Genomic DNA, 25,970 nt, shown 5'->3' on the forward strand with positions numbered 1-25,970 from the left:
AACTCATCAATGTATTTTTGTGCAATCAAATAGCCATCAATAAAATGCAATTGTGTTCATTTTCTGTAGTTTTTGCCTGCCCATACCATAACTCCACCGTGTTGACATCAGCAAACCGCTTGCCCACACAACGCCATACACATGGTCTGTGGTTGTCCAGTTGGACATACTGCCAAATTCTCTAAAACGATGTTGGAGATGGCTTATTTTAGAGAAATGAACATTCAATTCTGTACATTAAATTATCTGGCATTACCTCTAGTGGACATTCCTGCAGCATGACAATTGCACGCTCACTCAAAACATGAGACACCTGTGTAGCGATCATGCAGTTTATCAGATTCTTGATAACATACTCTGTTTAATGGAAACATGGCTCTATCGGGATTTACTGTCCCGTCCATACAGCCAGCTGGGTTCAAAGTACATCGCGCAAACAGGAATAAAGTAATAACTCTCTGGGAAGAAAAAAATGTGGGTGTACAGTATGTTTCATTATTAACTACTCATGGTGTGATTGTGATAACATACAGAAACTCAAGTCCTTTTGCTCACCTGACCTGGAATACCTCACAATCAAATGCCGACCGTATTACCTCCCAAGAGAATTCTCTTTGGTTATAGTCACATCCGTGTATATTTCTGCTCAAGCCGATACCACGACGGCCCTCAAAGAACTACACTGGACTTTATGCAAACTGGAAACGGGAATTTTAACAAATAAAATTAGAGGAAAACAATACCAAAGTTCTATCAATACATTGACTGTAGTACTCACACTGAAAAAAACATTGGACCACTGCTACTCACCTTTTCGAAATGCTACAAGGCCCTCCCCCACCCTCCCTGATCACGACTCCATTTTGCTCCTCCCTTCCTATATGCAGAAACTCAAACAGGAAGTACCCGTGCTAAGGCCTATTCAACGCTGGTATAACCAATCGGAATCCATGCTTCAAGATTGTTTTTGATCACGCGGACTGTGATATGTTCTGGGAAGCCTCTGAGAATAAAATCGCAGAATACACGGATACGGGACTGAGTGCATCAGGAAGTGTATAGGAGATGTTGTACCCACTGTGACTATTAAAACCTACCTAAACCAGAAACTGTAGATAGATTGCAGCATTCGTGCAAAACTGAAAGCACAAACCACCGCATTTAACCATGAAAAGGTGACTGGGAATATGGCCGAATAGAAACAGTGTAGTTATTCCCCTCTTTAGGCAATCAAACAAGCAAAACATCAGAACAGAAACAAAGTGGAGTCGCAATTCAAAGGCTCGAGACGTATGTGGCAGGGTCTACAGAAAATCACAGACTACAAAGGGAAAATCAGCCACGTCACGGACAATGACGTCTTGCTTCTGGACAAGCTAAACACCTTCTTTGCCGGCTATGAGGACAACACTGTGCCACCGACACTGCCCACTACCAAGGACTGTGGGCTCCCCTTCTCTGTGGCCGACGTGAGTAAGACATTTAAGAGTGTTAACCTTCGCAAGGCTGACGGCCCAGACGGCATCCCTAGCTGCGTCCTCAGAGCATGCGCAGACCAGCTGGCTGGAGTGTTTACAGGCATATTCAATCTCTCCCTATCCCAGTCTGCTGTCCCCACTTGCTTCAAGATGTGCACCATTGTACCTGTACCCTAGACCCACTTCAATGTTCTAACCACCCCAATAGATCCACAGGCGATGCAATCGCCTGCAGTTTCCCATCTGGATAAGAGGAATACCTATGTGAGAATGCTGTTCATTGACTTTAGCTCAGCATTCAACACCATAATACTCTCCAAGCTCATCATTAAGCTTGAGGCCCTGGGTCTGAACTTCGCCCTGTGCAACTGGGTCCTAGACTTCCTGACGGGCCGCCCCCAGATGGTGAAGGTAGGAAACAACACCTCCATTTCGCTGATCCTCAACACAGGGGCCCCACAAGGGTGTTTGCTCAGCCCTCTCCTGTACTCCCTGTTCACCCATGACTGCGTGGCCACGCACGCCTCCAACTCAATCATAAAGTTTTCCACAAGCTGGGACCGAGAGACTGAAAAACAGCTTCTATCTCAAGGCCATCAGACTGTTAAATAGCCATACTACCCGGCTTCCACCCGGTTACGCAACCCTGCATATTGGAGGCTGCATAGACTTGGATTCACTGGTCACTTTAGTAATGGAACACTAGTTATTTTAATAATGTATAAATAGTGTCTACATACTGATTTACTCATCATGTATATGCTGTATTCTATTATACTGTATTTTAGTCAATACCACTCCGACATTGCTCAATCTAATATTTATATATTTCTGAAGTCAATTCTTTTACTTTTAGATGTATGTGTATTGTTGTGACTTGTTAGATACTACTGCACTGTTGGAGCTAGGAACACAAGCATTTCGCTACACCCGGAATAATATGTGTATGTGACCAATAACATTTGATTTTATTTAAATTTAATGCAGGTAGGCCATGACTGGCCTCACACTCCAGTACAGTAGGTGGCGGTGTATTCAAATTAAAAGTTGGATGCGATCCACCAACCCAATCTCAAAGAAGAAGAAGTAGTATCAGCTAATGTTACTAGCTAGTCCTGCATTTAGCTATGACTATAGAAGAAAATGTATTGTAATGAAACAGCAGGGAGCAGGTCTCGAACCCTCAACCTTCGAGCCCGAGGTCCGGCGCGCTATCGACTGTGCCGCAAAAGCATGCTCGTACGGCAGGGTCGATTTCCGCACTTGTAAACCCAGGATCGTTACAGTATATTCGTTTTTGAGCTCTCTACCCTTTAGATGAGAGAGGGGAGACTTTCATTGAGGTTTTGTTTGAAACTGCTAGTGAGTCAAGTGAAGCTAATAGTACAGAACATGAGAATGAGTGGGTTACAGTGGCGAAGAAAAAGGGAAACAAAAGAAGTGAAGCTATTTTGGAAAATAGGAAACCACTAGACTCGTTTTTGGTCAGAGTCAGGGTTTGGATGAATGCTACTTGGGAAATCCGTTTAACGTCTCCAGGATAATCTGGAATGTGTTGGAAGAAAGTGTGGAGTCAGTGAGAGTCACAAAAAGTGGTCTTGTTTTGATTCTTTTGTGTGTCTGCGGAGCAGAAGAAGCGTGTGCTCAAAAAGATATTTGAGTGGAATGTTTCCTGCATGGGTTTTCGTGGCAGGGCGCCTAATCAAGGGGGTTATTTCTGGGGTGGCGCAAGAAATAAAGGCAGAGAATATAACTGAAAAGGTTGGTGCACGTCGACTGACTTATATGGTGGACGGAGACAATACGTTTTCTTCATCCATGCTACTGTAAAGAGTCTTTCCCTTCTCATATGAAGTTAGGATTCATGAGATACCCTGTAAGAGCTTTTGTGCTCAAGCCCCTTCAGTGTCATGAATGTAAAAGTTTTGGTCATGTGTCAAGTATGTACAGAAGGGAAGGATATCGTATGCCAGATGAAGGGAAATGCTACAACTGTGGAGGTGAACATGCGCCAGAATTCTTGAAGTGCCATACTAGGGTGAAGGATAATGAGGTTTAAGCAGTGTCCAGCGTGTTTCCTATCTGGAGGCTGTGAGAAAATTGGAAGGAACGAGTGCCAGTGAAAAAGCAATGGTTGTAGAGCCACCAAGCCCAGTGAAGGTTTTTCATCAAATGAGGGATAGTGAAAGTTCTTATTTAATACCCCGTCCAGCTGGTGTCGGTAATGCACCATTAACATTGGATGCCAATCGCCGTTAAACCCCATCGAAGAAGAAGAAGAAGAAGCAGAGGCAGTAGCAAATGTCTTTTCGTCATAAGTCTAGACGAACTGACTATAACGGAGATGAAAATAGGTGAGTTGTCATGATTTGTAAGGGTACTTTATATATAAAAAGTTATTTAAAATACATTTGGTCAGTTAGATTTCTCTCGCACCAGTCTTCTCCTTACTCACGCGAAATCAAGAACACTGGTGCTGGCTAGCTAAATGTTCTTTGCTAGTTAAGTTTTCCATCTAATGTTGCGTAAGAAATTGATTCGCATTTATTGCATTAACGTTACTGTTGCGTATGTTTATAAGACAATGGTATTGGCTACGTGGTGCATGTTAGACATCTTACCAATATTTTGAACAGGTGTTAAGGTTAGTTAACTAACATTACTGCTGGCTAGCTAATCAGCTAGCTAACTTAGCATGGCTCGGTAGCCGAATAGAAAGGCATTTGCAAACCATTGCATTGTTTATGCAGCTAGCTAGCTTGCCAACTTGATAACTGTTTTCCCTTCAAATGTACGTGTCGTTTGAATGCAACAATTGCTAGATAACTAGCTACTAAAGTTAGCTTGCTATATTAAGCTAGGTTGCGTACCAACTCGCGCTCATACTATGCGGCTCCGAAGCACCTATTGTAGTAAACATTGTGTGAAGCATCACAACAAGTTAACGAATTGTAACTTGACATAGCTACTAGTGTCTCCACTGTTGACTAGTGATTTAAAAGAATCAATTACAGCAAAGGGCGGCTGGTAGCTTAGTGGTTATGGCATTGGACTATTAACCGAATTTAAAAGAATCAATTACAGCAAAGGGCGGCTGGTAGCTTAGTGGTTATGGCATTGGACTATTAACCGAAGGGTTGTAAGATCGAATCCCCGAGTTGAAAAGGTAAAAATCTGTCGTTCTGCCCCTGAACAAGGCAGTTGTTAAAAATGTATTTATCCCTTATTTTACCAGGTAAATTGACTGAGAACACGTTCTCATTTGCAGCAACGACCTGGGGAATAGTTACAGGGGAGAGAAGGGTGAGCCAATTGTAATGAGCCAATTGTAAACTGGGGATTATTAGGTGACCGTGATGGTTTGAGGGCCAGATTGGGAATTTAGCCAGGACACCGGGGTTAACACCCCTACTCTTACGATAAGTGCCATGGGATATTTAATGACCTCAGAGAGTCAGGACACCCGTTTAACGTCCCATCCAAAAAACGTCACCCTACACAGGGCAGTGTCCCCAATCACTGCCCTGGGGCATTGGGATATTTTTTAGACCAGAGGAAAGAGTACCTCCTACTGGCCCTCCAACACCACTTCCAGCAGCATCTGGTCTCCCATCCAGGGACTGACCAGGACCAACCCTGCTTAGCTTCAAAAAGCAAGCCAGCAGTGATATGCAGGGTGGTATGCTGCTGGCAAGTTAGGATGTCATTGAAAATAAGAATTTGTTGTTATTAACTGACTTGCATAGTTAAATAAAGGTCAAAAATGGGGAACATAATGAATGTGCAGCTGTTTAATGTGAATTTCTTTAGAAATTATGTACTTGACAATGGCATGATCTTTCAGTCTTGTTGATCTGTGTTTCTAGGAATAGGGGCCCTTTGAAGCGGTATAACTACCGGGAACGTGTAGCTGATGGCAGTATGAGATCAAATGAGGACATGGACTCCACCAGTGATCTGAAGAAGAGTAATGTCAACCACAGACACACTGATATCAGACCTGTTAGGTAAGGGGTCATTCCATAAATAAACCTTCTGAACATGTTTGCCCTTGGCAGTTGTCAGAAAGTGACTTTTTGGACCTAAATGCCAAAATGTTCAGGAGATAGAGGTGCTCAAAGATGACCAATTTTGCATACCCCATCCTAAGCCCTTTGGTAGACGCTATCTACACTACTGTTGAAAAGTTTGGGGTCACTTATAAATGTCCTTGTTCTTGAAAGAAAAGGAAATTAAAATGGTCCGTTAAAATAACATCATATTTAATCAGAAATACAGTGTAGACATTGTTAATGTTGTGAATGACTATTGTAGCTGGAAACGGCAGATACATTTATTTTTTTAAAGGAATATCTACATAGGCGTACAGAGGCCCATTATCAGCAACCGTCACGCCTTTGTTCCAATGGCACGTTGTTAGCTAATCCATGTTTATCATTTTAAAAGGCTAATTGATCATTAGAAAACTATTTTGCAATTATGTTAGCACAGCTGAAAACTATTGATCTGATTTAAAGAAGCAATCAAACTGGCCTTTAGACTAGTTGAGTATCTGGAGCATCAGCATTTGTGGGTTCGATTACAGGCTCAAAATGGCCAGAAACAAAGACCTGAAACTCGTCAGTGTATTCTTGTTCTGAGAAATGAAGGCTATTCCATGCGAGAAATTGCCAAGAAACTGAAGATCTCGTACAAAGCTGTGTACTACTCCCTTCACAGAACAGCACAAACTGGCACTAACCAGAATAGAATGAGGGGTGGGAGGCCACAGTGCACAACTGAGGAAGAGGACAAGTACATTAGTGTCTAGTTTGAGAAACGGACGCCTCACAAGTGCTCAATTGGCAGCTTCATTAAATAATACCCGCAAAACACCAGTCTCAACGTCAACAGTAAAGAGGTGACTCCGGGATGCTGGCCTTCTAGGCAGAGTTCCTCTCTCCAGTGTCTGGTCTTTTGCCCATCTTAATCTTTCCCGTCTGAGATATGCCTTTTTCTTTGCAACTCTGCCTAGAAGGCCAGCATATGTTTCAAACTGTTTCACGAGACGATTGCTGACTTTTCTAAACACTAAAAGACAGTGTTGGAATTGTAGTTCGCTCGCAGCCAACTTTGGGCGATGCGAATCTCAGCACGGGTTTTCGAAAGCTAACCCCTCCCTACATGAGACATCAATGTCTTCATCAGTGAAAAACATAAACTATTGAGTTTACCATTTGAAAGCTTACAAACAGGTTTGTCAAATAAGTTTATAGTATCTTGAATTTAAAAAAGTAATAAAAGGTGCAATTTCATAACCGCTTTAGCGTAAACATTTTTTTAAAGGTGTAAACTCAGCTTTTTCTCATTCTCACAGCTTAGACCCTATTTTATGTTGTCTGTGATGTTTGTTGTGCCCATCATCGGTTGAGATGCAGCATTCTCTTGAATACAGGGTGGGTGTCATTTCAATCATAGAAAGAGAATATATAAAATGAACCTATCCCTTCAGACCACTACAGTGTAGTTGGTAGCCTGGTACACCATTGAAATGTAAGTTTAAATTACTACCAGAAAGATGTCTGCCAGTCTACCCACCGTTGAATTTAAACGTGAATGGGAATTTCTATTCTGTTATCTATATTTCTGAGAGTTCAATAGGGTTCCTATGAAAGATTAATTTTAAGTTAAAACAATGGATATTCCCACTCGTTAACATTTTCTGTTGTGTGGACCCCCAACCATCTTTGAAATGTCAATTTCGTTTATCATGACAACCCTGTTGGGAGAATGGTGGGCACAACAAACACATCTGATGTAAAATAGGAAAATAAGGTCTAAGCTACAACATATGTGAACATGAAATAAATCTGAGTTTTTAGACAATTGATGTTAAAGATTAATTACATAATTTAAAGAATTTTAAATAGTTTGACAACCCTATTTTTAAGTTTCCAAATGATATCAAACTCAGCCATTGATATTTTTCAGTGATGAAGACATGGATGTCTTATTGTAGGGTGGGGTATGCAAAATGGGTCAACTTGAGCACCTCTATCTCCTGAATGTTTTGTCATTCAGGTCCAAAAAGTCAATTTCTGATCACGACTTCTAGTATGGGCCAACATGTAAGAACGGTTCTGTTCAAATCTAAAGGGGTGCAGTCAGAAAGTAATTGAAATTATATTAAATGACCATAAGACAAGATTGACTGCTCAGTTGGGAGGTAACAGAGACCAATATTTTAGGTTAAGTTGCTGTTGGGCCCTTGAGTACATCCTGGATGGCACCCTATTTTCTTCATGATGCACTACTTTTGACAGGAGCCTTATGAGCCCTGGTCAAAAGTGGTACACTTTTATAGGGACATGGGTGCCATTTGGGACGCTGCTCTTGAGAACTATAAATGAAGTAGCCTGTCCTGTGAAAACCGTAAATGATGGTAGCTTTTTAACAATAGGTTGGCAGATGGTTGGCAAATGTTCCCCATGTATTTCACCCTGAATATTGCTGTGAAAAATAAGCAATCCAAAATGCTAGGAAGAAGTGGTGTGGTTTGATGTGTCCTTTTCACACCAAATCTTTGCTGCATCACTGCTTGGTATGGTAATAGCACCGCCCTCCATCGCATGCCACTACGCAGGGTTGTGCGGACAGCCCAGCACATTACTGGGGCCGAGCTCCCTGCCATCCAGGATTTCTATATCAGGTGGTGTGAAAAGAAGGCCCGGAAAATTGTTAGACCCCAACCACCCAAGCCATAGACTATTTTATTTGCTGCCGCACGGCAAGAGGTACCGGTGCAACAAGTCTGACACCAACAGGCTCTTGAACAGCTTCTATCCCCAAGCAATACAACTGATAAATAGCCAACAAAATGGCTACACGGACCGAGTTTACCTTGTATCTTTATTGACCTTTTATTTCAATCTCTGCACACTCACAGGGCCCTACACCGACACACACGCACACACACTCTGTCACTCCAACACACACAAACACTCACTCCATTTTCTCACTCACACATATGCACATACATTTCTACTGACTCTGCACGCCCACTCACATGGAAGCTGCTGCAACTGTTTCTTATATCCTGTTGCCTAGTCACCTTACCCCTATATGTATCTACCTCCATCACTCCAATTTCCCTGCACATGTAAATATCATGGATACAAACTAGTCACCTATCAGTGAAATTCCCAGTTTTGAATCCGAAATAGGTGACCTACATGATTAGTGTAGATCCGATGAGAAAAGTGATGCGCGTTTGGAGCAATACTGGCTGTATCCAAGGCTAAGCCAATTGTTCACATAACAGAATGCAGCACCTGACTGAAAAGAGAAGAGACCACCAATGTGCTTGTTACAGCGTCAGTGCTTAAGGCAGTTAACTTACAGTATCGTGTCCCCTGAACGATAACGAAGATGTAGGTGAGAAGCCTGACCAGGGAGACAGGGGTGAGAAGATGATGAAGCATACTTCATGAGCTGGAACTGAAAAACAATTGGAATTTGGAAAGTTTGAGATGATGGAGAAAGTGTGGTGGAACAAGTATTGTTAGAATTGTTAAGTATCTTGGATCGAATTTTCCCATAGCTAGCCAGAGCAACATTAGCCAACTTTACTGATATAATATATATATTTTTTATTTATTTCACCTTTATTTAACCAGGTAGGCCAGTTGAGAACAAGTTCATTTACAACTGTGACCTGGCCAATATAAAGCAGAGCAGTGTGACAAAAACAACAACAGAGTTACTCATGGGATAACAAACATATAGTCAATAACACAATAGAAAAATCTATGTGCAGTGTGTTTAAATGTAGTAAGGTTAGGGAGGTAAGGCAATAAATAGGCCATAGCGTCGAAATAATTACAATTTTGCATTAATACTGGAATGATAGGTGTGCAGATGATGATGTGCAAGTAGAGATACTGGTGTGCAAAAGAGCAACAACAAAAATATGGGGATGAGGTAGTTGGGTGTGCTATTTACAGATAGGCTGTGTACAGGAACAGTGATCGGTAGCTCTGACAGCTGATGCTTAACGTTAGAGTGGGAGATACAAGACTCGAGCTTCAGTGATTTTTTTTTTTTGCAATTTGTTCCAGTCATTGGCAGCAGAGAACTGGAAGGAAAAGCGGCCAAAGGAAGTGTTGGCTTTGGTGATGATCAGTGAAATATACCTGCTGGAGCGCGTGCAGTGATCGGTAGCTCTGACAGCTGATGCTTAACGTTAGAGTGGGAGATACAAGACTCGAGCTTCAGTGATTTTTTTGCAATTTGTTCCAGTCATTGGCAGCAGAGAACTGGAAGGAAAAGCGGCCAAAGGAAGTGTTGGCTTTGGTGATGATCAGTGAAATGGGTGTTGCTTTCCAATCTTTAGGGATCTCAGATGATAGAAGAGGTTCGACAGGCTAGTAATAGAGGCTGCAACAATGTCGGCGGATAATTTTAGAGGATCCAGATTGTCTAGCCCAGCTGATTTGTCGGGATCCAGATTTTGCAGCTCTTTCAGAACTTCAGCTATCTGGATTTTGGTCAAGGAGAAGGGGGGCGGGGCATGGGAAAGTTGCTGCGGGGTGTGCAGAGCTGTTGGTAGGGGTAGCCAGGTAGCTAGCTAACGTTATGACATCAATGAGCTAACGTTAGTAACCTAACCAATTCTCTATAGTATTAACTTGTGACATTGCCGTTCCTCAGGTTATAACATGTTAGTTGCTTACTGAAGCCTGGCAATCTGTGTGACATGTTAACTAGCTAATGAACTAACAGTAATGTTTTCCCTCTACAGTATTTGGTTAATTTTCAAAATGAGAGAATTGGGTGAAAATGAGGCGTTGCTTGTTAAACAAGTGTAGCTGGAGCTGGGCCTAGCTTAAACTGGATGCCACTATAGAGGTGAAAGGAACACCACACACTTTCCCTCTTTCTCACTTTTTCAATACAGTGGAGAAAAAAGGGGTATGCCAGGTGTACTCTGCCTGAAAGAGATCAATTATGCCAACAAAGGTTATCGTGCTCTGCTGCACATGTAGAACAGATGTCCACAGGCAAAACGTGTACAATGTAATCATGTGCAGTGTATCCCAAAGATATTGCTTTTGTGTTGAACTTGACAGTAACACTTGTGTGAGTGAGGGATTATTGAAATGTTTTACTTAGTGAATGTTGTATTTGCACACATGTAGCCTTGTGTGATTGATGTCTACTATAGTGGCCACTATAATGAAGCAAAAATTGAATGCCTGTTTGTTTCATTGTTTTTCTATTTTAGTTTTTTTATCCCCCAGGTACAATATTTAGGTGTGTGTGTGTGGTCACAAGCATTCGGGCTGTCATGGGTAACTGCAATATTAGTGTATTGTTTTTTTCTCAAGACTTGTCATTTGCAGTAAAGTCTATGCAACAAATAACATTGGATTGCTTTCTTTACATTTTTTTAGCTGTGAGTTAGGTTCACGTTAACCACTCTTTATTTTATACACAAAGACTGGTCATGTAGATCATTTTCTTTGTTTTCTTTTGCATTTCCCCCTAGCAGGATTTTTTTTTCTTCATGTTTCAGTACAAAAAAAGTTGTACCTTTTTGGGCCCTCACTAGGTTGCATCCCTGAAATATGGTATTGGAACTGACTTTTTAAATATTTCCTGTATATAGAATGCTTACTTTGTTTCTTATTGCTCTTGATTTTTTTCTAGTCATACATTGTTGATTATTGCATTGTTGGGCTTTGAGTTTGCAGTAAGCATTTCACAAAGGCATTTCACAGGCATTTCACTGTACTTGAAACATCTGTCAATTTCAGGTATTTTTAGACAAATCAGAGTTCTTCTGGGGAGACGGCTTGTAGAACTTTGGTTAATTTAATCTTATAAACTACACATTAACAGCTAAAAGCGGAATTGCAGTATAGGCTTACAGATGAAGGGGAAAAAAGTATTAACAATTAGGTAGATTAACAAAACTGACGTTATGGTGATGAAGCCATATTCGGAGAGTTCCTTGCTCATGGCGGAGACTGGTGCTTTTGGCAACCCACTGGAGTAGGATTGTTTGATGGTGATGCCAGATGATCGATGGTGGTGCAGTTGGCTTGCTGGCCCTAATGTCATTCTCAGCTCAGCCTCTCTGTAGCCCGTCCTTTGTACTCCTCCACAATTAACTTGTAGCGCACACTTGGCAAAATCGGTAGCGCACACTTGGCAAAATCGGTAGACTTGCAGAAAACTTGCTGTAAGTCCAATGCAGCTGTTTTGATCTCTTATTTCTGGAAAACAATTAAACATTTTAAAATAATAAACAAATGGCTTCTTAGGAAAGAGCAATTTCTCATGCAAGAATTGTGCTAGGACTGTCAGAGTGGTCTGAGTGGGGAGGCGAAAACTGATAATTAGCTGTTTTCAGAGGTTTGGAACTCTCTTCCTTATTGGTCTATTAACTACTTATATCACCATGGAAGGCCAAATTGCAGGTGGTCTTTTCAAACAGCTCTTACACTAAAGTGGCATTATGTTCACAATTACACAGTATTTATTCAAACCTCAGTGTGTGCACGCGCATAGATATAGTGCCTTCGGAAAGTATTCAGACCCCTTTCTACTTTTTTTTTTTTTTACGTTACAGCCTCATTCTAAAATGGATTAAATGAAATCCTCAGCAAGCTACACACAATACCCCATAATGTCAAAGTGAAAGGTTTTTAGACATTTTTGCAAATGTTTAAAGTATGAAAATTATTTTATTTCATTTTTTAAGTATTCAGACCCTTTGTCATGATTGATCATCCTTGAGATGTTTCTACAACTTGATTGGAGTTCACCTGTGGTAAATTCAATTGATTGTACATGATTTGGAAAGGCATACTCCTGTCTATATGAGGTCCCACAGTTGACCGTGCATGTCAGAGCAAAAGCCAAGCCATGAGGTCGAAGGAATTGCCCATAGAGCTCCGAGATGGGATTTTTTCGAGGCACAGATCTGGGTAAAGGTACCAAAAAGATTCTGCAGCATTGAAGGTCCCCCAAGAACACAGTGGCCTCCCATCATTCTTAAATGGAAGAAGTATGGAACCACCAAGCCAATCTGAGCAATTGGGAAGAAAGACCTTGGTCAGGGAGGTGACCAAGAACCCGATGGTCACTCTGACAGAGAGACTAGTCAGGATTGAGGCAAAGATGAATGGAGCCAAGTACATAGATCCTTGATGAAAACCTGCTCCAGATCACTCAGGATCTCAGACTGGGGTGAAGGTTCACCTTCCAACAGGACAACAACCCTAAGCACACAGTCTAGACAATGCAGGAGTGGCTTCGGGACAAGTCTCTGAATGTCCTTGAGTGGCCCGTGACTAGAACCAAATCGACATCTCTGGAAAGACCTGAAAATAGCTGTGCAGCGACGCTCCCCATCTGACCTGACAGAGTTTGAGAGGATCTGCACGAGGCTGTAATCGTGGCCAAAGGTGCTTCAACAAAGTACTGTGTAAAGGATGTGAATCCTTATGTAAATGTGATATTTTCGGTTTTATTTTTCATACATTTGCAGAAATGTCGCTTTTTCTTTGTCATTGTGGGGTATTGTGTGCAGATTGAGGGGAAAAATCGATTTAATCAATGAAAAGTAAATATGTAACAACAAAATGTGGAAAAAATGTGGGGTTCTGAATGTTTTCTGAATGCACTGTATATAAAAACGCAGGAAAGTCACGTTTTTTTTTTACTGCACTGGGCCTTAAAACTGCAACATTTTCTCTATGCCCCTTGGCAAAATGTGTAGAATTGTAGGAAATGTACTTTAAAACAAAATTATATCCTCACTACGAGCTCTCTGCCATGTCCACATTGCTGTCAGGCGTCATTGATCAAGAAGCCGGTGCTGAGTGATTTATCTTTTTAAAGGGATACTTCGGGATTTTGGCAATGAGGCCTTTTATCTACTTCCCTTAGTCCGACAATGTGGATACCATTTTTTATGACTGTCCAGTAGGAAGGAAGTTAGCATTGCCTCGTAAAGCTACCTCTAACTTCCTTCATACTGGACAGACATAAAAATGGTATCTACAAGTTAATCTGTCTCTGGGGAAGTAGGTTTAAGGGCCTCATTGCCAAAATCGTAAGTATCCTTTTTAAATGCAAAAATTTACCTGCCAGCTAGCCATCTTGCTAACCAAACAAGCAGACTTGCCATCATTCCTTCAACTCCATGGTTAAAAACTACCAGATATATTCAATCAACACTCAATATTATATAAAAAACAAAGTATATCATATATATATTTATTTTATTTAACCTTTTTATATAACTAGGCAAGTCAGTTAAGAACAAATTCTTATTTACAATGACGGCCTACACCGGCCAAACACGGACGACGCTGGTCTAATTGTGTGCTGCCCTATGGGACTCCCAATCACGGCCGGTTGTGATGCAGCATACAGTGCCTTGCAAAAGTATTCACCCCCTTGGCGTTTTCCTATTTTGTTGCATTAGAACCTGTAATTTAAATTTATTTTTATTTGGATTTCATGTAATGGACATACACAAAATGTATTCACTGCCTTTTATTATGAAGCCCCTAAATAAGAACTGGTGCAATCAATTGCCTTCAGAAGTCACGTAATTTGTTAGATTGCACACAGGTGGACTTTTATTTATGTGTCTCATGATCTGTCACATGAGCTGTGTGTGTGGTGTGTATATATACCTGTTCCTTAAGGCCCCAGAGTCTGCAACACCACCAAGCAAGCGGCACTATGAAGACCAAGGATCTCTCCAAACAGGTCAGGGACAAAGTTGTGGAGAAGTACAGATCAGGGTTGGGTTTAAAAAATATGTATATCCGGAACTTTCAACATCCCACGAAGCACCATTTTTAAATGTATTACTAAAAAATGGAAAGAATATGGCACCACAACAAACCTGCCAAGAGAGGGCCACCCACAAACTCACGGACCACGCAATGCGGGCATTAATCAGGGAGGCAACAAAGAGACCAAAGACGAACTTGAGGGAGCTGCAAAGCTCCACAGTGGAGATTGGAGTATCTGTCCATAAGACCACTTTAAGCCATACACTCCACGGAGTTGTGCTTTACGGAAGAGTGGCCAGAAAAAAGTAATTGTTTAAGAAACAAATCAGCAAACCCGTTTGGTGTTCGCCAAAAAGCGTCTGGGAGACTCCACAAACATGGAAGAAGGTACTCTGGTCACATGAGACTAAAATGTAGCTTTTTAGCCATCAAGGAAAATGCTATGTCTGGCGCAAACCCAACACCTCACATCACCCCAAGAACACCATCCCCACAGTGAAGCATGGTGGTGGTAGCATCATGCTGTGGGGATGTGTTTCATTGTCAGGGACTGGGAAACTGAATTTAAGGAATGTTGGATGGTGCTAAATACAGGGATATTCTTGAGGGGAAACCTGTTTCGGTCTTCCAGAGATTTGAGACTGGGATGGAGGTTCACCTTCCAGCAGGACAATGACCCTAAGCATACTGCTAAAGCAACACTCGAGTGGTTTAAGGGGAAATATTTAAATGTCTTGGAATGGCCTAGTCAAAGCCCAGACCTCAATCCAATTGAGAATCTGTGGTATGATTTACAGATTGCTGTACACAAGTGGAACCCATCCAACCTAAAAGAGCTGGAGCAGTTTTGCCTTGAAGAATGGGCAAAAATCCCAGTGGCTAGATGTTACCCCAAGAGATTTGCAGCTGTAATTGCTGCAAAAGGTGGCTCTTCAAATAATTCACTTTGGGGAGGGTGAATAGTTATGCACGGTCAAGTTTTCTTTTTTTTGGTCTTATTTCTTGTTTCACAATAAAATATTTTGCGTCTTGAAAGTGGTAGGCATGTTGTGTAAATCAAATTATTCAAACCCCCCAGAAATCAATTTTAATTCCAGGTTGGGGGTGAATACTTTCGTAATCCACTGTGTGTATATATAGATATTACACACCACAGTGCGTTTGTAAAAGTATTCAGACCCCTTCACTTTTATGTTCAAAGCCTTATTTTAAAATTGATTAAATAGTTTTTTCACCTCATCAATCTACACACAATGCCCCATACTGACAATGCAAAAACAGGTTTTTACAAATTTTAGCAAATGTTTTAAAAATAAACATAACATTTACGTAAGTATACACACCCTTTTCTCAGTACTTTTGTTGACGCTCCTTTGGCAGCGTTTACAGCCTCGAGTCTTCTGGGGTATGATGCTTCAAGCTTGTTACACCTGTATTTGGGGAGTTTCTCCCAGTCTTGTCTGCAGTTCCCCTCAAGCTCTGTCAGGTTGGATGGGGAGCGTCGCTGCACAGCGATTTTCAGGTCTCCAGAGATATTTGATCAGGTTGGGCTCTGGCTGGGCCACTCAAAGACATTCAAGAGTCTTGTCCCGAAGCCACTGCTGTATTGTCTTGGCTGTGTACTTAGGGTCGTTGTCCTGTTGGAAGGTGAACCTCCCCCAGTCTGAAGTCCTGGGTGCTTTGGTACAGGTTTTCATCAAGGATCTCTCTCTACTTTGCTCTGTTCATCCTCCCTCGATCCTGACTAGTCTCCCAGGCTCTGCCACTGAAAAACTTTCCAACAACATGATGCTGTCACCACCATACCACCATGCTTCACAGTAGGGATGGTATTGGCCAGGTGATGAGTGGTGCCTGTTTTCATCCAGATGTGATGCTTAGCATTCAGCCAAAGAGTTCAATTTTGGTTTCATCAGACCTGAGAATCTTGTTTCTCATGGCCTGAGAGTCTTTAGGTGCCTTTTGACAAACTCCAAGCAGGCTGTTGTGCCTTTTACTGTGGCGTGGCTTCCGTCTGGCCACTCCAACCATAAAGGCCTGATTTGGTGGAGTGCTGCAGAGATGTTGCCCTTCTGGAACGTTCTCTTATCTCTGGCACTCTGTTAGTGACCATCGGGTTCTTGGTACCTCTCTGACCAAGGCCCCTCTACCGTGATATCTCAGTTTGGCCGGGTGGACAGCTCTAGGAAGAGTCTTGGTGGTTTCAAGCTTCTCCCATTTAAGAATGATGGAGGCCACTGTGTTCTTGGGGACCTTAAATTCTGCAGAATTTTTTTGGTAGGCACATCTCAAGGATTGTTAATAGAAACAGGATGCACCTGAGCTTAATTTCAAGTCTCATAGCAAAGGGTCTAAATACTTATGTAAATAAGGTTTTTCAGTTTTTTTATTGTTAATACATTTGCAAAAAATGTACTTTTTCGCTTTGTCATTTTGGGATATTGAGGGGGGGGCATTTTATAATAGGGCTTTAACATAACAAAATGTGGGGAAAGTGACTGGGTCTGAATACTTTACGAATGAACTGTATACTCAAATGTGTACATAATTATAATAATACTCATAATTAATGATGCATATCATTCTTCTTTCAGTTGTACCACTCCTGGGAGCGTGAAGTGGAGACTGACGAAATGTGCTCAAGCGTCTGTTGTGACATGCAACGGTCAGCAGTCCCTGCAGATTTCCCCGTTGTACATGCATATGACTAAAATCTTTCAATTGTGTTATGCTATTGTTTCTTTTAGTTACAGGAGGAGGACACTGGCAACAGAGTTTGGTCCAAGGGAACGGAAGAACTCTTCAGGGAGGTTTGTTTGAATAATGATGTCTTCTACTCTGAATTTAGCATGCTAGCCTGGTCCCAGATCTGTTTGTCCTCTTGCCAACTCTGTGGCTCATTGTCAAGCCAACAGACAATGTTTGGCGTGACAAGGAGTTGGCTTGATGGCACAGGCTGTCACTCAGCTAGAGGGCTGCATTCCCGCGGGTCCCGACAGATCAGTGCGGCACGAACTGCGTTTTTATGCCGCAGCAACAGGCTGTCAGACACATGACTTTGGGATGTAAATATTTTTATCTCAGATGATTTGGAAACTGTCCTTTTTCTGCCTGTATGTGTTAGCCTACCTATTGTATTAAAAACACTTATTTTTTGGATTATTCATTATTTGCTGCTTCAACTGCAGTAACCTACCTCATCGTTGGGCATGAGAGTTCAAGTGTGCCTATGTGTGGTCTCATTGAAATAGAGTAGGCTGCCTACATGGGCAGATAATCATGTGGCAGTTAAGTTAAATATGACTACTGTAGTTTACTTGTGTCTAAATAAATATTGATAATGCAAAGAAGTGGACGGCACTCAACCAACGTAAGACAAGGTGCAATCAAAACATTTAAACAGTTTAAAAGGCACAATGCCTGAATAGGTTGGGCTACTATGGTGAGTGAGATTTGCACCTTTTCATTTTCAATAAGTATTGATTACTATTTGTCTCTTATCTGCTAATCATCTTCCTAAAAGGTAGGCTTTCTGCACAACGTAGCAAGTGTCGTGGTCATCTTTCTTGTTGCTTCAAGTTCAGTAGCCATATCTGTGAGATCAGGTGTGCACGTGGCCTCAATTTAATAGCCTATGCATTCACAGAGAAGTACAGGGGCAGTTATCTTTCCAAGGAAATGTACTTAATCTAGTTTATTTGCTGAATATAGCCCAGTAGTACAGATGTGCAAATCTCTGGTAATTAAACCTATCAAGTTGTTTTTGAGCATTTGATATTGCCTATAAGACGCAAAATTGCTGGGACCGTTGCTGGCAAAATGAGCTCCGTCACATATGCCTAAAATAACATTGTGGGACTGCTGTTGGGTTTGGGAACAGTTCTTGCCATAGCGGGTGGGAGTCAGACAGAAAGGGGGCAGAATGTGGTATGGAAAGATGCGGGATGAAGAAATCAGGCCCACGCAGACCTCTACACTCAGGCTACATCCATCATTGCATTTCATTCATATCTGTATCCTGTCTCTTCAGCTCAGATTCCAGAGACTCTCCAGTCCCTGGTGAGGTCATGGAGGAGGATGAGGAAGTCCTGATGAGGAGGCAGAAACAGATCACATATGGGAAGAACACACTCGCCTATGACAGATACATAAAGGAAGTACCCAAGTGAGTCAAACACAGTGTGAATGCTTAGATTAAATTCTTGTTAGGATACATACCACCCTATTAGGTCAGAAGTTAGTATTAAACAATTTGTTGTCCATTGTTTTGTTAGGCACTTGAGGCAGCCAGGAGTTCATCCTAAAACTCCTAACAAGTTTAAGAAATACAGCCGGCGCTCATGGGACCAGCAGATTAAATTGTGGAAGGTGAAGATTCACGCGTGGGACCCCCCAGCCCAGGAGGGCAGTGAGCTGCAGGCCATGTAACCCCCTCAAATATCCTGGAATTTAAAACCATCTCTAAATGTTGACATACTGTACTTGCAACCTGAGATGATGGTTTAACAGAAACGATGTTCTATTCTAATAGAATTGTGCCCCAACTATTGTGCATAAATTACAAGCACAAGTTCTCCTGAAATTGGATTAGTAAGTGTGTCAAAGAAATGTATCTCTCTAGTCTCACGGTAGAGTGCCTAAGGGAAGTATTCAGACCCCCATTTTGTTTCATTACAGCCTTATTTTTTCATCCTCCCCCTCTCTCAATCTACACACAATACCCCATAATGACAAAGCAAAACAGGTTTTTTTATACATTTTTGCTCATTTATTAAAAATAATAAAACTACCGTATTTACTTTATAAAACTACCTTATATAAGTATACAGAGCCTTTGCTATGGGACTCGAAATTGAGCTCAGGTGCATCCTGTTTCCATTGATTTCTACAACTTGATTGGAGTCCAGCTGTGGTGAATTTATTGTGATTGGACATTAATTGGAAAGGCACACACCTGGCTATATAAGGTCCCACAGTTGACAATGCATGGCAGAGCAAAAACCAAGCCATGAGGTTGAAGGTATTGTTAGTGGAGCTCTGAGACAGGATTGTGTCAGGGAACACAGTGGCCTCCATCATTCTTAAATGGAATAAGTTTGGAACCTCCAAGAACTGGCTGTCCGGTCAAACTAAGCAATCATGGAGATGACCAAGAACCCGATGGTCATTCTGACCGAGCTCTAGAGTTCCTATGTGGAGATGGGAGAACCTTCCAGAAGGACAACCATCTCTGCAGCACTCCACCAATCAGGCCTTTATGTTAGAGTGACCAGACGGAAGCCACTCCTCACAGTACTCCTCAGCACATGACGGCCGGTTGGAGTTTGCCAAAAGGCACCTAAAGACTCAGACATGGGAAACAAGATTCTCTGGTCTGATGAAACCAAGATTGAAATATTTGGCCTTAATGCCAAGCTTCACTTCTGGAGGAAACCTTGCACCATCCCTATTGGTGAAGGAATGGTGTTGGCAGCAGCATGCTGTGAGGATGTTTTTCAGTGGCCGGGAAGCACACTAAGCACAGTGGCTTCAGGACAAGTCTCTGAATGTCATTGAGTGGCCCGGACTTGAACCTTGATCGAACATCTCTGGAGGGACCTGTAAATTGCTGTTCAGCAACTCTCCTCATCCAACATGATAGAGCTTGAGAGCATCTGCGGAGAGGAATGGGAGGAATTCCCCAAATAAAGGTGTGCCACGCTTTTAGCGGCATACCCAGGAAGACTTGAGGCTGTAATCGCCGCCAAAGGTGCTTCAATAAAGTACTGAGTAAGCGGTCTGACTACTTATGGAAGTTTACAGTTTTTACATTTTTAAACATTTTCTAAACTGTTTTTGCTTTGTCATTATGGGGTGTGTGTGTGTAGATTGAGGTAGGAAAAAATGCTATTTTAATACATTTTAGATTAAGGCTGTACCTTAAAGTGGAAAAGTCAAGGGGTCTGAAATGCTTTCCAAATGCACTGTATATTCTTCATGAAAGACAACCCCTTTGTGTCAGACATCTTACTCAAACCAAGTCATGTTTGTAATGCAGTTAGTATTTGTTTCATGTCATTTAGATATGAGGTTGACTTGGATGATGTAATGGATATTGAGCTAGACTTCCCTGAGCTGGATTCCGACTCAAGCGCACAGCCTCCTAAAGTCAGCAAGGCCTCTTCGTCTCAAGCAGTAAGTTCATTATCCAGTCTAGGCATATTTGAAGGAAACTATTAGTCTGTGTTCAAAGGCATTGTAGTAAAGCACCATTGGACACTTAGCAAACACATTTGGAGTTCATTCTGTGTGTCTTTTTTTTCTTTTATGTTCTAGGACTCTTGCCAAGTAACTCCCAATATGATAAAAATGGATATATCAGTTGACCTTGAAATGGCCTAAATGTCCACATGAGGATAATGTGGAAAGGCCTGGGGTATTGATTTCCCCCAACACCATGTTTGAAATGGATGCATCCACCAGTGATCGCCTCCTTTTGGTGGAATGCAGTTTCTGGTAAAGAGACATGCCTCAGACCCATTCTCAGCTGTCTTTTGACAGCTATCACCCAGCAGGGAAAACATTGAATGCTTAAAATACCAGGACAAATTGATGATAGATTGAATTCAAGTCCGTGACCTGAATTGTGTATATCACATTTTTTTTAAATTGTGTTGTGAATGCATCTTTATTGTGAGTAGTTGAAGTGTTTGTTCAATTCTATATATTTTTTATATATAAACTTTGAATACAATGTTGTACTGTATTTTCTTAGGCTTTCAAAAAACATGTTGACATTGGGATTTTTATCAGCAGGTAAAACATAATAATAATGGGACATAATGCCTCAAGCTTTTATTTTTCTGGATATGCTTTTTCTGCTTCCTAACTGGCTTGTAGCTGAGACATGCAGAGGATGTTATTAGTTTTTATACTACATTTGTGTTGCTGTATTTTTATTTTTAAATGAGATTTGGTTTATATAATTGGTAGCTAGGATTGATTTGATTAAATGTTTGGGAGTGAAGTGTAGGCCAGGAGCATGGATGAGCATAGGATCACTGTGGATGAGTGCCATAATTCTACACTTTATTAAGCATAACAAGGGACGCCCTATTTTGTTCTGTTTGAATCGCATGCTGGATAGCTAGCTACTACAGTGAGAGGGAAAAGTATTTGGTCCCCTGCTGATTTTGTACGTTTGCCCACTGACAGAAATGATCAGTCTATAATTTTGATGGTTGGTTTATTTGAACAGTGAGAGACAACAACAAAAATCCAGAAAAACGCATGTCAAAAATGTTATAAATTGATTTGCATTTTAATGAGGGAAATAAGTATTTGACCCCTCTGCAAAACATGACTTAGTACTTGGTGGCAAAACCCTTGTTGGCAATCAGGTCAGGCGTTTCTTGTAGTTGGCCACCAGGTTTGCACACATCTCAGGGGGGATTTTGTCCCACTCCTCTTTGCAGATCTTCTCCAAGTCATTAAGGTTTCGAGGCTGACGTATGGCAACTCAAACCTTCAGCTTTTCTATGGGATTAAGGTCTGGAGACTGGCTAGGCCACTCCAGGACCTTAATGTACTTCTTCTTGAGCTACTCCTTTGTTGCCTTGGCCGTGTGTTTTGGGTCATTGTCATGCTGGAATATTCATCCACGACCCATTTTCAATGCCCTGGCTGAGGGAAGGAGGTTCTCACCCACAATTTGACGGTACATGGCCCCGTCCATCATCCCTTTGATGCGGTGAAGCTGTCCTGTCCCCTTAGCAGAAAAACACCCCCAAAGCATAAAGTTTCTACCTCCATGTTTGACGGTGGGGATGGTGTTCTTGCGGGTCATAGGCAGCATTCCTCCTCCAAACACGGCGAGTTGAGTTGATGCCAAAGAGCTCCATTTTGGTGTCATCTGACCACAACACTTTAACCCAGTTGTCCTCTGAATCATTCAGCTGTTCATTGGCACACTTCAGACGGGTATGTATATGTGCTTTCTTGAGCAGGGGGACCTTGCGGGTGCTGCAGGATTTCAGTCCTTCACAGCGTAGTGTGTTACCAATTGTTTTCTTGGTGACTATGGTCCCAGCTGCCTTGAGATCATTGACAAGATCATCCCGTGTAGTTCTGGGCTGATTCCTCACCGTTCTCATGATCATTGCAACTCCACGAGGTGAGATCTTGCATGGAGCCCCAGGCCGAGGGAGATTGACCGTTTTTGTGTTTCTTCCATTTGCGAATAATCACACCAACTGTTGTCACCTTCTCACTAATCTGCTTGGCGATGGTCTTGTAGCCCATTCCAGCTGTGTGTAGGTCTACAATCTTGTCCCTGACATCCTTGGATTAAAATGCAAATCAATTTATAACATTTTTGACAAGTGTTTTTCTCAATTTCTTTGTTTGTTATTCTGTCTCACTGTTCAAATTAACCTACCATTAAAATTATAGACTGATCATTTCTTTGTCAGTGGGAAAATGTACAAAATCAGCAGGGTATCAAATACTTTTTTCCCCCTCACTGTATGCTATTAATGAACGGTCAATGCTATCTGGGTAGGGACGTCTAACATTTGTACACCCCCTCATAAAATGTCATCAATAAATAACTTTAGCAACCCTGTGTTTTATGAACTTGGCTATTGACTACCACTTCAGCATGGTTTTATGGCACATTCGATGCCACACAGGGCTAACGGCCCAGAAGGTTGAGGGTTCAAGCTCACGCTCCCCTTCTGTCTCAGTACACTATGGTCAGAGCCAGCTGCGGACAATAATCAGCAAGGGGGAAGTCAGATTTTCCACATTTTGATGCTGTATTTATAATTGTATAAAATACAGTGGGTTAAAGTACTTAGTCAGCCACCAATTGTGCAAGGATTTTTAATGAATTTATTTGCAAATGATGGTGGAAAATAAGTATTTGGTCACCTACAAACAAGCAAGATTTCTGGCTCTCACAGATCTGTAACTTCTTCTTTAATAGGCTCCTCTGTCCTCCACTCGTTAGCTGTATTAATGACACCTGTTTGAACTTGTTATCAGTATAAAAGACACCTGTCCACAACCTCAAACAGTCACACTCCAAACTCCACTATGGCCAAGACCAAAGAGCTGTCAAAGGACACCAGAAACAAAATTGTAGACCTGCACCAGGCAGGGAAGACTGAATATGCAATAGGTAAGCAGATTGGTTTGAAGAAATCAACCGTGGGAGCAATTATTAGGAAATGGAAGACATACAAGACCACTGATAATCTCCCTCGACTGGGGCTCCACGCAAGATCTCACCCCGTGGGGTCAAAATGCACAACGCATCACCGGGGGCAAACTACCTGCCCTCCAGGACACCTACACCACCCGATGTTACAGGAAGGCCATAAAGATCATCAAGGACATCAACCACCCGAGCCACTGCTTGTTCACCCCGCTATCATCCAGAAGGCGAGGTCAGTACAGGTGCATCAAAGCTGGGACCGAGAGACTGAAAAACAGCTTCTATCTCAAGGCCATCAGACTGTTAAACAGCCACCACTAACATTGAGTGGCTGCTGCCAACACACTGACACTGACTCAACTCCAGCCACTTTAATAATGGGAATTGATGGGAAATGATGTAAATATATCACTAGCCACTTTAAACAATGCTACCTTATATAATGTTTACATACCCTACATTATTCATCTCATATGCATATGTATATACTGTACTCTATATCATCGACTGCATCCTTATGTAATACATGTATCACTAGCCACTTTAACTATGCCACTTTGTTTACATACTCATCTCATATGTATATACTGTACTCGATATCAGCTACTGTATCTTGCCTATGCTGCTCTGTACCATCACTCATTCATATATCCTTATGTACATATTCTTTATCCCCTTACACTGTGTATAAGACAGTAGTTTTGGAATTGTTAGTTAGATTACTTGTTGGTTATTACTGCATTGTCGGAACTAGAAGCACAAGCATTTCGCTACACTCGCATTAACATCTGCTAACCATGTGTATGTGACAAATAAAATTTGATTTGATTTTGATTTGAAAAAAAAAAAGAAATGATCACAAGAACGGTGAGCAAAAATCCCAGAACCACACGGGGGGACCTAGTGAATGACCTGCAAAGAGCTGGGACCAAATTAACAGCCTACCATCAGCAAGGGCATTGAAGATGAAACGTGGCTGGGTCTTTCAGCATTGACAATGATCCCAAACACACCGTCCGGGCAACAAAGGAGTGGCTTCGTAAGATGCATTTCAAGGTCCTGGAGTGGCCTTAGCCAGTCTCCAGATCTCAACCCCATAGAAAATCTTTGGAGGGAGTTGAAAGTCCGTGTTGCCCAGCAACAGCCCCAAAACATCACTGCTCTAGAAGCGTTCTGCATGGAGGAATGGGCCAAAATACCAGCAACAGTGTGTGAAAACCTTGTGAAGACTTACAGAAAACATTTGACCTCTGTCATTGCCAACAACGGGTATATAACAAAGTATTGAGATAAACTTTTGTTATTGACCAAATACTTATTATCCACCATAATTTGCAAATAAATTAATTATAAATCCTACAATGTGATTTTCTGGATTTTTTGTTGTTGTTCTCGTCCACAATGAGATTCATCTCTTCCACAGTCTTGCTTTTTATAGGATACTGTCTCTCCGGGGGATGGATGCCTCCATGAATTTCATGTTCATATTCTCTCCTCAACCTTCCAGTCATTTTTGAGTTTAGCCACCCTTGCTTTGCGACATATTGCTTCCAATTTCCTTTTCCCCTGTTCTGAGAATTCACTCTCTTTCACCTTCTTTTCAATGTCGTCTTCTAGATCCAGTTCCTCTCCATTCAGATAAGTTATCAGCCAGTCACCTTCCCACTATGCAGTCTCAAACACCGTTCGCCTGAGGCCCAGGCCTCTTTCATATTCCCCTGTTTTTCCGGGCCTTCTGTTCACCACGCCTGATATAGAGGTCCTGGATGGCAGGGAGCTCGGCCCCAGTGATGTACTGGGTTGTCCGCACAACCCTCTGTAGTGCCATGCGATCGAGGGCGGTGCTATTGCCATACCAGGCAGTGATGCAGCCAGTCAATAAGCTCTCAATGGTGCAGCTGTAGAACCTGCAGCTGCCAAACTTTTTCAACCTCCTGAGGGAGAAGAGGCACTGTCGCACCATCTTCACGACTGTCTTTGTGTGTCTGGACCATTTTGAAGCTGTCTACCTGCTCCTGTAGTCCACGATCAGCTCCTTGGTCTTGCTAACATTGAAGGAGAGGTTGTTGCTCTGGAACCACACTGCCAGGTCACTGAACTCCTCCCTGTAGGCTGACTCTTTGTCGCAGGAGATCAGGCCTACCACAGTCCGTTGTCGTCAGCGAACGTGAAAATGGTGTTGGAGTCGTGTGTGGGCGAACAGGGAGTATAGGAGGGGACTAAGCACACTCCTGTCGGGCCCCTGTGTTAAGGGCCAGCGTGGTGGAGGTGATGTTGCCATGCCAGTCCAGGATCCAGTTGCTTAGGGAGGTGTTGAGACCCAGATTCCTCAGCGTGGTGATGAGCTTGGAGGGGACAATAGTGTTGAACGCTGAGCTGTAGTCAATGAACCACATTCTCACATAGGCATTCCTCTTATCTAGGTGGTTGAGTGCAGTGTGGAGAGCGATTGAGATTGTGTTGTCTATGGATCTGTTGGAAAGGTATGCAAATTGGAGTGGG

At 42.1% G+C, this 25,970-nt stretch overlaps 1 protein-coding gene across 2 annotated transcripts; it reads left to right on the forward strand.

Annotated features, from left to right (window-relative positions):
- The first annotated feature begins 2,599 nt into the window (after window positions 1-2,599).
- LOC112220719 (histone RNA hairpin-binding protein) lies at window positions 2,600-20,914 on the forward strand. 2 transcript variants are annotated; one of them, XM_042302860.1, is made up of 9 exons: window positions 2,600-3,832; window positions 5,345-5,485; window positions 14,180-14,243; window positions 16,867-16,937; window positions 17,020-17,082; window positions 18,303-18,437; window positions 18,547-18,696; window positions 20,335-20,446; window positions 20,588-20,914. In XM_042302860.1, the coding sequence occupies exons 1-9, from the start codon at window positions 3,780-3,782 to the stop codon at window positions 20,651-20,653; spliced, it is 855 nt and encodes a 284-aa protein (XP_042158794.1). In that variant the 5' UTR covers window positions 2,600-3,779; the 3' UTR covers window positions 20,654-20,914. The 2 variants fall into 2 exon arrangements, with proteins under 2 accessions (XP_042158794.1, XP_024238344.1); XM_024382576.2 differs by lacking the exons at window positions 14,180-14,243; window positions 16,867-16,937 and having other exon boundaries at window positions 2,620-3,832.
- The last annotated feature ends 5,056 nt before the right edge of the window (window positions 20,915-25,970 follow it).

Source organism: Oncorhynchus tshawytscha, linkage group LG21, assembly GCF_018296145.1.
Source record: "Oncorhynchus tshawytscha isolate Ot180627B linkage group LG21, Otsh_v2.0, whole genome shotgun sequence".
NCBI lineage: Eukaryota > Metazoa > Chordata > Actinopteri > Salmoniformes > Salmonidae > Oncorhynchus > Oncorhynchus tshawytscha.